Here is a 13,592-nt window from a genome sequence, read left to right as displayed (position 1 = left end):
GTGCAGTATTACAGTAGTTATTTCACATAATACAGCCATTTCAAAGCTTATTTCGCAAAGTACAGTATTTTGAGGAGTTTACTGTGCATTCAAATGCTATTTCAAGCACCTGATGTGTGTGCATGCTTGTATACAATTACAAGGGGGTCTGGATTGCATTGTGTTTTACTATAATTTGTTGGCATGGTTGAAGAATTTTGAAGACCAGCTCCTCTTGTCTTTGATAATATTGCAGAGAATTGGAGTGCTGTCATACAACTGCATTTTCTGATAAAAATGACCATACAAGGGCATTTATTCTGCTTAATTTAGCTGGTCAAAAGCCATATAAATAGAGAGTTCATTTGTGTATGCACCTGCTGTGTTTGCAGGGGGAAGGGGAAAACTACCATATAGTGGTACCAGCTGAGTCAAGGGAAGACCCTCAGAGCTTAAAATGTAAATTTAGAGAAATGAGTAACCCTCAAATGAATATTATGATGGAAAGTGTGACGCCCGTGCACTGGCCCAGCAATCAAGGAGCCTCAATCCTCACCACTAACACCAGAGAGGGCGTCTCATATATGAGGAAAGGATAACACACAGTAAAGTGCAATTTCCCTTAAGAGCACACAGAGATCACAGTCAGTCTGGGGATGGTTGCTGCCTTTCTCTCCAGGACCCCAATAAGACTCCCCACTGGCACTGCTATAAGGTTCAGATCTCAGCCTAGCTGGCAAGCTCATCTCCAGTACTCTCTCTGTCCAACCAGTGCTTCATGTCCCTGCCCAAGTAGCTGACAAACACACACACACACACACTGAGATAAGTATTTATACAACTTCACAGATACGCCCGGGAAAGGCTGACACAGATTCTACAGCTGTGCCCCTATACCCAGACTATACTGTAGCAATTCCTACCACCACCAGCTAATAATTATCAGCTACCCAAAGGCCCCTAAAAGGGTGTCCAATTACCATTATGCAATATTATTATCCAATTGGTAAGTGTGACTAATCAGTTGAGGCTTATTTGGAGTGACTTAGAAAGTAAACTCAATAAATATGCAATGTACTCCAGAGCTTAAATTATGTCTACATAAACCAGCCACAGTTGAAAAGGGTTTAAAATATTTAATAATAAATACTGAAAACACAAGATAATACTACTACACCACAGTGCTATTCAAGAGTTCAGGGATCGCACAGAAACTTAAAATAATTCAGCAGTACAGTTCTGACATAACAGAAAAACACTTCGTCTAAGCTTTATAGTCCTAGCTAGTTCTACAAGAAAACATACTTTTAAGATAACTTATTTAAGACAGCATAAGACAGTACTGAGTTATATGTCCAAGATCAAAATGCTTAATCTCTGGTTCTCACTGTTTAAATTGAAACTGCAGTTCTGCTAAACATTACATCAGCTTTTACACCTTCCTGGTTCCCAGGCCACACAAACTGCATTTACATTCTTTCACACTTAGAGCAATAAAGGACATTTCACATGTAAATTCTGGTTATTAACTTTAGCCTTAAAACAATAGGCAGGAAGCCTTCATCTAGCCAGACTGGAGCAGACTTACAAACATGAAAGGCAGTGATGAAATAATTTTAATTTCAAAGGACCAACAAGAAATGCTTGACTTATGTATCAAATTCTATTTGGCTAGGCTGGAAGCCTTCACCCATCTCTACCAGTCTTCATTCCCCTCGCCCCCTGGGAGAACTCAAGCTAGTTTTTCAAGTGGTCCTTGAGAAACATTGCTTGAGAGGGTTAGGTCTATCTGAGTGTACCTCACCCCAATTCCCTGTCTTGAAAGCCCATCTGCATTGGCACTGCTACCCCCCACTGCGGTACTGCACTGACATATATGCTTGCAACCCCAGGCTCCATCTTAGAAACTTGGCATTTTACTGGCTGGCTCTGTTTAACCATGTTAGAGGGTTGTGATCTGTCTTAACAGTGAATTTTCTAACATACAGGTAAGGCTGAAGTTTCTGCAGGGCCCACACTATGGCTAGACATTAATTTTCTACAGCTGCATAGCATTTTTCCTTGGGTTGGAGCCTATGACTGAGATAAATCACTGGGTGTTCTTCCACCTCTGAAGAAATCTGGCTAAGTACAGCCCCCTCACCATGGTTCGAAGCTGCCACCTGCACAACAAATTATTTGCTGTAATCTGGATTGGCTAACACAGGGAGTCCTCCCAAAGTTTCTATAAGCTTCTGGAATGCCTGCTCACATGCTGGGGTCCACACTGCCTTATCTGGCCTGTTCTTCCTTGTCAGGTCTGTGAGGAGAGCAGCTATGGTACTGTAACTGGGGGCGAACTCTCTGTAGTACCCTGCTGTCCCTAAAAATGCCCTCACCTGCTTTTTAGTAACAGGTGCAGGCCATGCCTGAATGATTTCCACTTTGGCAGGTTCTGGCCTTATCTTACCACTCATCAATCTATGTCCTAGGTAGGAGACATCTGCCATACCCAGCTGACATTTGCTCGGCTTAATGGTCACCCCTGCCCTCTGTAGTCTGCCCAGCACCTCCCTGACATACTGAAGGTGCGCTGGTCAGGAATGGCTGTAGCTGGCAATATCATCTAGGTAAGCAAGGGCAAACCCTCTAGCTCCTACTAGGATATGAACTACCAGCCTCTGGAAAGTCGCTGGGGCATTCTTCATCCCAAAGGTCATCTTTGTGAACTCAACCAAGCCAAAAGGAGACACAAAGGCTGACTTCTTTTTAGCATTGGGAGTCAAGGGCATCTGCCAGTAACCCTTGGTAAGATCAATTGTTGTAAGATACTTAGCCCCACCCAGCTGCTCTAGGGCCTCATCTGTCCTAAGCATGGGGTAAGCATCCGACTCTGTGTGACTAATTTCCTATAGTCCACACAAAACCTGGTGCTGCCATCCTCCTTTGTCATCAGCACCACTGGGGAGGCCCAGGGATTGTTGGACTCTTGAATCACCCCTAGTTCCAACATCTCCTGTACCTCTTACCTCAAAGTCAGTCTGACTCTCTCAGGCACCCTATAAGGGGCCTGCCTAATAGGCCTTTACGGTCCTGTATCCACCTGGTGCTGCACCAGGTGGGTGCACCCTGGTTTCCCAGTGAACATGTCCCCAAATTCCTGCAACACTGCTTGGATTTCTCGAACCTGGGTAGGAGATAGCTGCTGGGATATTGCTACCCTTTCCACTGAGGTGTCAGCCCGAGCCTCACTGAGGAGATCAGTCCCCAGATCTCCCTCAGACTCTTCCTGCAATCCACTGCAAATGCTCAGCACAAGGGCCCCCTATTCATGGTAAGGTTTCATCGCGTTAACATGGTAAAATTTGTGCCCCTGCCATCTGCCTAGCAGCTCCACAATGTAGTTATCACTTTCCTTTCTTAAAAGCTTGTAGGGTCCCTCCCAAGCTGCTTGCAGTTTGTTGTGTCTGACAGGAATGAGAACCATTACCTGCTGCCCCACAGCATAATCTCTAGCTCGGGCATTCCTGTCATACCACTACTTTTTCTGTTGTTGGGCTTCTGCCAGGTTCTCCTGGGCCAAGCCCATGAGTTCCCAGAGCTTTGTCATGAGGTTTAGGACATATGCCACAACAGAGACCTTGTGAGACTCACACTCACCTTCCCACTCATCTCAAATTAAATCTAGAGGTCCCCTCACCCTATGCCCATACAGCAATTCAAAGGGTGAAAACCCTGTGGATTCCTGGGGAAACCTCTCTGTAAGCAAACAGATGGGGAAACTATTTCTCCCACTCCCTCTTAAACTGATCTGCAAATGCTGTAGCATGGACTTGATTGTAGAGTTTAAGCTCTCAACAAGACCATTCGTCTGGGGATGGTAGGGGGTGGGATCTTCATGTGCTTCACCCAACAGGACTTCCAAAGACCAGCCAGCAGGTCTTACATGAAATTGGCACCTCTGTCAGACAGTATTTCTTTTGGGAAACCCATCCTGCTGAAAATCTCTAACAAAGCATTTGCCACCTTCTCTGCCTCAATGGAGAACAAAGCCACTGCCTCAGGGTATCGTGTAGCATAATACACTACCACTAGGATATACTTTTTCCCTGTGGAACTTGGGGTACCCAGAGGACCCACAATATAGCTACCCTCTGAAATGGCTCCTCAATCACAGGCAAAGGCAACAAAGGAGCTCTCACACTGTCTCCTGCCTTACCTACCTTTTGGCACTGCTCACATGTCCTGCAGTATCCCGTTACATCTCTGACAATTCCAGGCTAATAGAAGTTCTGCATAATATGCCTCTTTGTATGTTTTATGCCCATATGATCTGCAAAGGGAATATCATGGGATATGGCTAGAAGCGCCAGACAGTAGGCTCTAAGCACTACCAACTGCTGTACTCTTTCACCTTCTAGCCCTCCCCTAGGAGTCCATTCTCTGTATAGTAAACCTTTGTCCCAGTATGCAGATTCCCCCTTTCCTTGAGAATCAAGTGCCTCCCTAGCTACCTGCCTCAGGCCTTGCAATGTAGGGTCCGAGAGCTGAGCCTGTCTCAACTCTCTCCTTGTAACCCTTCCCAGCTCTCCTTCCACAGGAAGTCTAGCATCCTCCAACAGTGATGCCTCACTCTCAGCCTGGGTACTACTACTACTCACCTCTACCTTTGCAGTCACTCTGTCCAAGGGAACATCAGTACCCACAAACAGCTGTTGCTCACATTCAGTCTCACTGCTACAAAGTAGCTCCATTCCTGATGTAACCACCTCACCAGTCCTGGCTGCAAGTATGCAGACTGTCTGGGTCTCCTCCAGGCTACCAGACCCACATGCTTGTCTCCTAGCCTGACCACATGTAACTGCATAAGCACAGGGTACTGCTTCATCCAAATCCTTCCCTCTCAGGACATCTGCAGGATGGTAGTTTAGTACCACTGTTGTCTCAAGACAACCTGCTATTGGCATATTGTCTTTCCCACTTACTGGCTTCCCTCACCTATGGTTCCTCACCTTGCCTCCATGGCCACCTGTATGCCACATGGCCCCACTGGTTGCATTCAAAACATTTAACCCTAGCTCCTGGACGTGTACCTTGACTAGTGGCTTCCCCTGCTACTGGCAAAGTCTGTTGCGTCAGTCTGTGCTGCCCACCATGGGTTCCTTTAGACCCATGAGCAGTACTGGGGGTCCCCTTCCTGTGCAGGGCTGCCCTGCTGGCCAGGTATAGGTCTCCCTTCTTCCCCAACTCATCTGAAGTAGCACATTGTCTATCAGCTAACCAGATCCTCATGTCCTCAGGCAAAGTGCTAAGGGCTTGTTCTCTCACTAAAAGGTCTGCCAGCCCTTCAAAAGTGGTGACCTAACATCCACTCACCCATCTATGAACATAAGTGCTCAGTTCAGCAACATATTCACACACACTTTCATCTGCCTTGCGTCTATGCTCACAAAACTTTTTCCTATACATTTCAGGTGTTAGCTTAAAACATTCCAAGAGACATTTTTTTACAGCAGTATAATCAAAACAGAGTCAGGCATTTTTGACAAAAAAGTTACAGCTTTCCCATGGAGTAAGGGGGTCAGGAACTGTACCCAGAGCCTTTGGTCAACTCTATACTGTTTGCATACCCTCTCAAACATACGAATGAAGCTATCAAAATTATCCCCCTCTAACTTGTGGAAGAAATTTACTGACCTGTTGTGCGTCTGGGGCCCAGTTACTCCCTTCCCCATTACCTCCATGACTCTGGCGAAGAGTCAGCATTTCCCTCTCATGCCACCTCTGATGCTCCTTTTCTTTGGCTTCTATCTCCAAATGCCTGGCCTCCAACTCAAGTCTGTTTAGCTCCAGCTGGATTTTTAAGTCGACTGCAGGAAGGTTAAGCTGTCCATTGTCCGAGGATATTGCATCTCCACTGCCAGTCTGATTGCCCTCCTGGATGCTGTTTTCTGATGCAGCTGTAACCAAGGCTGCAATCAGGTCTGCCTTAGTCAGGTTTCCATGCACCAGTCCCCTAGCCTGGCACATCTCCACCAGCTGGCTCCTTGTCAGCTTTCCATACTCCTCTGCTGACATGCTGCCTGCTCATCCTGACTAACTAAGCTAACAAAAAAAATAAAACAATTGTGATCTAACTCTTGAGTATTCACTGCGTGGCTGTTTTAGAGTACAAAATACCTTCAAAGCTCACTGTACACATGATACAGGATTCACTCTACCCACACCACTACAAGCCAATTAGTATTTGCCAACCAATTAATATGTGATGTGGATATTCCACTAATGCCCACCAATTAGTATGTGACTTGGATCCCACCACTGCAAACCAATTAATATGAGGATATCCCAACCACTGCCACCAATTAATATGTGCCACCCGTGCCCTGGCACAGCAATCAAGAAGCCTCAATCCTCACCACTAATACTAAAGAGAGTGTCTCATATATGAGGAAAGGATAACAAACACACACAGTAAAGTGCAATTTCTCTTAAGAGCACGCAGAGATCAGTCAGTCTGGGGCTGGTTGCTTCCTTGCTCTCCAGGACCCCAATAAGACTCCCTACTGGCACTACTATAGGGTCCAGATCTCAGCCTAGTTGGCAAGCTAACCTCCAGTACCCTCTGTCCAACCAGTGCTTCGTGTCTCTGCCCAAGTAGCTGACACACACACACACTTAAGTATTTATACAACTTCACAGACTAATCAGTCAAGGCTTATTTGGAGTGACTTAGTAAACTCTATAAATATGCAATGTACTCTACAGCTTAAATTATCGCTACATAAACCAGCCACAGTTGAAAAGGGTTTAAAATATTTAATAATAAATACTGAAAAAACAAGACAATACTACTACATCAAAGTGCTATTCAAGAGTTCAGAGATCACACAGAAACTTAAAATAATTCAGTAGTACAGTTCTGACATAACAAAAAAAAACACTTAGGCTAATTTTTATAGTCCTAGCTATTTCTACAAGAAAAAACACTTCTAAGATAACTTAAGAGAGCATAAGACAGTGTTGAGTTAGATGTCCAAGATCAAAATGCTTAATAATCTCTAGCGTGCACTGTTTAAATTGAAACTACAGTTCTGCTAAACATTACATTATCTTTTACACCTTCCTAGTTCTCAGGCCACACAGACACTGCATTTACATTATTTTATACTTAGAGCAACAAAGGACATTCCATATGTAAATTCTGGTAATTAACTTTAGCCTTACAACAACAGGCAGGAAGCTTTCATCTAGCCAGACTGGAGCAGACTTGCAAACATGAAGGGTAGTGATGAAACAATTTTAATTTCAAAGGACCAACAAGAAATGCTTGACTTCGCTTTCTTTACAGCAGATGGCAATGTTGCCACATTGTTTTAAATTCAATATTTCGCATTTACAAATGATAAAATTATGTATCAAATTCTATTTGGCTAGACTGGCAGCCTTCACCCATCTCTACCAGTCTTCACAGAAAGGCACTTATTTTACAGAAGGGATCAAAAGCCTGGTGAAACTTTTGCAGCATATATAACTGACTTGAGAAACAAGGCTAAAACATGTAGATTTGGTGATTTAAGGGATGAACTGATAAAGAGAGACTTGCGTGTGGTATTAAAGAGGATGCTGTGAGAAAGATTTTGCTTCATGACAGCAATTTAACTTTGAATGAGGCTGTTGAAATCTGTCAAGCATGAGCTCACAGAAAAGCACACAAATATGCTTACAAATGAGAAATGCATGCTTCCAGTATATTTTAAAGCTAAGGTTGATAGTATACATCATGTGATTAAAAGGAACAGGCCCCAAGCACAACAGCAACTGTGAACCCTGCATCAGTCACTGGGAAACCCCACAGCCTTCCAGCAAATTCCAGAGTGCACAGAGTCTCCATGAAGCACAAGGGTGAGTCAGGAAACACAAAGCATGTTCCCAAACCTAGCCTCACAGTCAACTGTTGTAACTGTGGTGGCAATCGTGTCTAAGAGAGAAAAGTGCTTAGCTTTTGGTCAGCAATGCCACATAAGTAAAAAGTGAAATAATTTCCAAAGGTTTTGTAAATCAAAAGAGGCTTATTCTTTAGACAGAACACTCAAAGGGACAAGTTGATCAATTAGAAAGCTGTGATCCTGCTTTTTATGTTGATGGTGTGTCTGTGCTTAATGAAACAGTCAATACAGTAGATTTATGTGCAAAGAATGAAGTATTTTGTACTGTTCAGGAAAATGGATCTTCCATAGAGCTCAAAGTGGACACAGGTCCAAAGTGCAACGTTATGTCAGCAGAAACATCTGCTAGAGTATGTGCTGGTGAGAAGCTTAATTTGGCAAAGTGTGTGAAGCTTGTTGCTTATGGTGGAGAAGAAATTCAAACCGAAGGCTCAGTAGTGCTTTCATATTACTCTGCTGGAAACAGCTATGACTTCCAATTTTATGTGGTCAAAAGGCATACAATAGTCATTATTAGGCCTCAGAGACAGTTTGAAAATGGGACTACTTTCATTTAATAAGGAACTGCACCATGTAAGCTTAAAAGACCACAGTTCCAATTTTGCCCAGTCTATTTTTTCTACCCATGCTGATCTTTTCGAAGAAAACTAGGCAAACATCCAGTTGTGTACTCCATGAAGTTAGACCCTGAAGTCAGGTCAGTTGTCAGACCAGCTCAGAAAGTTCCTTTAACTATGCAGAACAGAGTCAAAGCTGAACTAGATAAAATGGTGCAGCAAGGTGTAATTTGTCCAGTTGATGAATCTCCTGAATGGGATCTTCTATGGTTGTGGCTCATAAGGAAAGCTCGGATATCATCAGAATATGTACTGATCCAACAGATTTGAACAAAGTGCTGAAAAGACCTCATCATCCAATGCGTGCAGTCGAAAAAGTCATTGCTTTTATGCCAAATGCCACTGTTTTTTCTGTTTTGTATGCAGAGAGTTCATTCTGGCAAGCTTTTCTTGACTGCAAATTCTCATTGCTAACCACTTTCAGTACTCCTTTTGACAGGTACAGATTTTTGAGAATGTCATTTGGAATAAATTCTGCTAGTGAAGTCTTCCAGCGTGCAATGGAGAAAATTTTTTCTGGTTATCAGTGTGCAATTAAAGTAGATGATACTCAAGTAGGAGGTAATGGTGAAGCTGAGCATGGAAGAAACCTCCAGAAAGTTCTGGAAAGAGCACATGAAGTGAATTTTAAGCTGAATACTCAGAAGTGCAAGTTCAGGCTATGAGAAGTTACTTAAGTTTGTCATTTGTTTACCAGTTCAGGCTTATGACCAGAACTTTCAAAGCAAACTACAATTCTCGAGATGCCAGCTCCATACAATGTTCAAACCCTACAAAGTATTCTTGGCATGGTAAACTACCTAGGCAAGTTCACTCCAGACTTGAACCAACTTTTAGCACCACTCAGAGAGTTGACACGTAAAGATATATCTTGGTCATGGTTAGAGCAACACAAAAAAGCATTTGATGTCCTGAAACAGAAAATTGCCAGTCCACCAACTCTTAGATGCTATGATGCTCATAAACCAGTTATTCTTTCTTGCGATGCTTTGAAATTTGGTCTTGGTGCAGTCATTCTTCAAGTGGGTAGACTCTAACCCAAACTGAAATCCAGTATGTGCAGATAGAGAAAAAGCTCTTGCCAATTGTGTTTGCATGTTCAAAGTTCCATGACTATATTTATGGTAGACCTATCCAAATCAAAACAGATCACCAACCTCTAGTCATAATTTTGAGAAAGCCTATGCATACAGCTACAGTTAAGATTGCAGCACATGATGCCCAAATTTAAAAGTATAACTTCAGTCTTGTCTACCCAAAGGCAAACTTCTTTATCTTGCTGATACTTTATCCAGATCCCAAAGCAAGACAAAAACTGCTGAATGAAAATGTGAAGTAAAAACCAGTTCAACCACTAGGAAAAGAAACTCCAGGCTACCACGACTGATGAAAAAAAAAATGTATTAGCAAAAGTGGTAAGTGCTTTCGCGGTAAAACAAAACCACTTCTTCAGACCATTAAAACACACATGAAACATTTAAAATAAAAACATACCGATCAGGATTAAGAATTGGATCATGTTAGAAATAATCACATTCACAAATACAAAAAATCTTAGCACCAATAGGGACACTAATGCAGACCAAACCTCTTAAACAAATTTTGCATAATAATCACATCCAATCATTGAAAAAATACAATTTGTCTATCGTGGTTAACCTCAGACATAGTAAAATCTTTACCCTCAGGAAGAGCAAAATGCACCACTAGGTATTTTCGGTGTATGGGTCAATTTCTGACCCTCATCGCTGCTGCCTATCAAGTCCCTTCTTCTGAAATCTCCACTTGTTTCCCAAGACACTCCAGACGCTTGGACAATAGCCAATTGCCCATTCATTCTATAATACACTTTAGGGTACTGTGACAACAGCAAACGGCAAACATCATAACATATTAACTCATCTACAGACAGCCCCAAATCTCTCACTACCCTTAGTATATGATGTTACATTAACAGGATTAAAAAACATAGCAACTTACCAGCCACAAATGAGGGAAAGAGTGTGGGAAAAAACTCACTCTTGCTTGCTGCTAACCTCGGTCCTCCAGCAAGAAGGCTCACAGCTTTTAGTACGCAACAATGATTTTCACTATAGCTTGTATGCCACTTTACTATGCCAATTTTCACTCTAGCTACTATGCTGCACTACCAATTTCAGACCAAACATCAGCATAGTAGATAGAGAGAAAATAGACATTCACTGTACTACTAAAAGCAGTAGAGATGACAGGGAAGTCGTACAGTACAATGTACAGTTCAAACGGGGGCACACCTCTGTGCAAAGACCTAAATCAGCCACTAAGTTTGTATAGACAGACACCTTTGTCCTGATGGAAGAGTGAAGATGGTTCCCTGCAAAGTAAAGCTTGATGTTCTGAGGTTCTTGGTCTTTCTTCCTTGACTTTTAGGAGTGCTATGGGGGTCAAGGGTATAGAAGGCAACGTGTAAAGAAACAAACAATTCCAATTCAGGCAGAATGCATCCATCTGCCAAGCTTCAGTTATTGTTACTTAGTTGCCTGTTCTGTGGTGACAAACAGGTCTATCTCTGGTACCTTCACATCTTGATACAATCCAAAAAAAAATCCCTGTTCAACATCCATGAGGGCATACTTCAGATCAGCTCAGCCATTCTGTTAGGACAGTTTGTTGTCGGGAGATACAGGGTGCTGTCAGAATCCTACTTACCCAATGGGCTAATACCATGCTTACACTGAAAGCCGGAACATAAAAACAAGGGGAGGCACACATACCTTATGTACCACACCACAGTTTTATCAACTGTAACAAATTGAAGGACACCATCTTCTTAATAATGTGTGAATGCCTTCAATGCAAATTCATAACCATCCTTTCTTACACATTTACATATTATAATTTTTCTTCATTTTCCTGTCTCAGCTTCCTTGAACTTGGAGAACGTACAAGTGAGTACACCAGGATAGATTCAAAGTGTCCATTGTGAGGCCTGTAATGGGCTGGACTGCCCTTAAAAACATACCCCTAATAAGTTGCAGCTGTGCTATCTATCACAAGATCTCTTTCCTGGTGCAAGGAAAAATGAAAATGCAGGACTCCAAGGACTGGGTGTTCAGACTTCGCCTGCTCAAGCTTCTTTGTGTGCAGCAGGGCAGGCCACAAATACCATTAGAATGCAGAATGCCACGTCACCTAGTAAACTAAGGAACTATCAAACTGTCATTGACAACTACTGCAAAATCTTCTAGAAGTATAGTTTTAAGTAAGAGGCCTCATCCTCTGGGAGGAAGGCTCTGAGATGACTGGTGCTGAAGTGTGCCCCAGGCATAACTGATTTCTTGAAGGGGCCAGATTGAATTTGTTCTTGATGACAGTAAGACCCAAGTCCCTGAAGCAATTCAGGGTGAATTCCAAAGCCTTGTCTATTCCTTCCAAGGATTCTGCTGGAATGAGGCAGTTGTCTAGGTAAATCTGGAAAAAACCTGTACAATACTAACAGTCATTTTACATGTTTCTAACAAGCATGACACTGATATTTAGTATCAAAGTTACATGCATTTAAAAATAAAAAGTCAAGGCATTAGAAAACCTTACCCTTACTCGTGTAGTTGAAATGTCTGCCTTAAGAATGTCAGGGTCATATTTTGTACTTGATGAAGATCCTGAGAACACTGCAAAGTGAAAATACATTTCTTTTAATGGTGTAATAAGGCTTCAGTGTACACAAGCAAGTAAATCTTCATAGCTTTATAAAATAAGTGGCAAAATGTGTTAACATACAGAGTGAACGATAAAATATTTAGTAGCAAAATTTATTAATGCAAGGAATGAAGAAAAGCATTATAAAGTAGTGAATTACAAGGTAATACAGCAAAACAAAACAATGATAAATATATTACAATATCTTGCAATCTCTCTCAGAAGTACATTTTTAGACTCCCTGAAAAGTCATACTAAAGTACAGCTGTGTGATGTACTCACTGTCACAGAAATTCGGAAGGAAATACTCCTGCAACAACATCCTTACCTCTAAGCATCTATTCGCATCAGTTGTGAGGAAGTCAGATTTTACAACAAACTATCAACCTTCCAAAACCAGCACCTCTCACACTGCTGTTCACTAAGTGACATAAACCCCTTATATTTTTTAATCAGACAAGGAGAGCAGTGCATTTTGCATGCGAGTCATGAATGAAACGTTTCTACTGGGCTATACAAGTAAGGTAGTTACTTGCCTCTTTCAAAGTGCAGAGTTTATTTTGTACATATTTTTGATATGATTAAAATAGAAAATCATTAAAAAGGCTAATATTTTGCAAACAAATTCATCTAGCCAAGCAATGAATAACTTAAATGAAGTTAGTTAGGATTTCAGTAAAATATTTTTAAAAATAAGCTGCACAAACAACTTGTAAACAACAATGTGGGTGTCCAGAAGCACAAGATTTCCAAAGAAATAATTTAAGTATATTGACATTGCAAAGGTGATAGTGAAGTAAGTGTTAAAGGACATCAAAAAAGGCAAAATATCACCAAAATTAAACAGAAACTAACTAAAAAAAAAAAAAAACATACAAACATTTCATCATTCATCAGTGGTCAAATTCAAGTTTCAACTACCATGAAATCTACATCATCAACTTAAGATCATATCATAAGTATAATATATTTAAATATAAAAAAAATAAATAAATAAGATGATGCAAGGTAGCACAGCAACCCTACAAAGAAAATACAAAATACCTTCCGTAGACGGTCTGGTCTTCAGTAAGCTGGGCAAATATTCATGGAGTATACATCTGTATCTGAGGGGAGAAGGCTGTACAATCAAAAACAATTCAGCCAAATTACAAAAATGGTTACCTGGGGAAAAAATAAGTCAGAGGATGGGAATCACTAGGAAGTTTTCCCCCCTCCCTACAAAAGACTATAATGACTCTGGAGCAGATTCTAAGTAGTACATGGGGTACAGACCCCATGTGGGAAAATAAGGAGACATTTGGTCAGGTGTTATACCTTCTCCACTCAGGAAACCTGTTTTCAACTGCATGTGCCAAACCTGTGAGCTACCTCCTGAAAAAAAATTTTT

General features: G+C 41.7%; 1 protein-coding gene across 1 annotated transcript in view; it reads right to left on the bottom strand.

The window, feature by feature from the left end:
• Window positions 1-13,592, bottom strand: part of WWC2 (WW and C2 domain containing 2) — a 1,656,421-nt gene that overhangs the window by 982,000 nt on the left and 660,829 nt on the right. The window contains exon 4 of the mRNA XM_044062544.1: window positions 12,098-12,174. Within this exon, the coding sequence (XP_043918479.1) occupies window positions 12,098-12,174 (77 nt within the window). The remainder of the gene's footprint in view (window positions 1-12,097; window positions 12,175-13,592) is intronic.

Source organism: Protopterus annectens, chromosome 2.part1, assembly GCF_019279795.1.
Source record: "Protopterus annectens isolate FY-2018-M chromosome 2.part1, PAN1.0, whole genome shotgun sequence".
Lineage (NCBI taxonomy): Eukaryota > Metazoa > Chordata > Ceratodontiformes > Protopteridae > Protopterus > Protopterus annectens.
The sequence above is the reverse complement of the archived record's forward strand: the minus strand, read 5'-3'. Positions and strand labels throughout refer to the sequence as shown.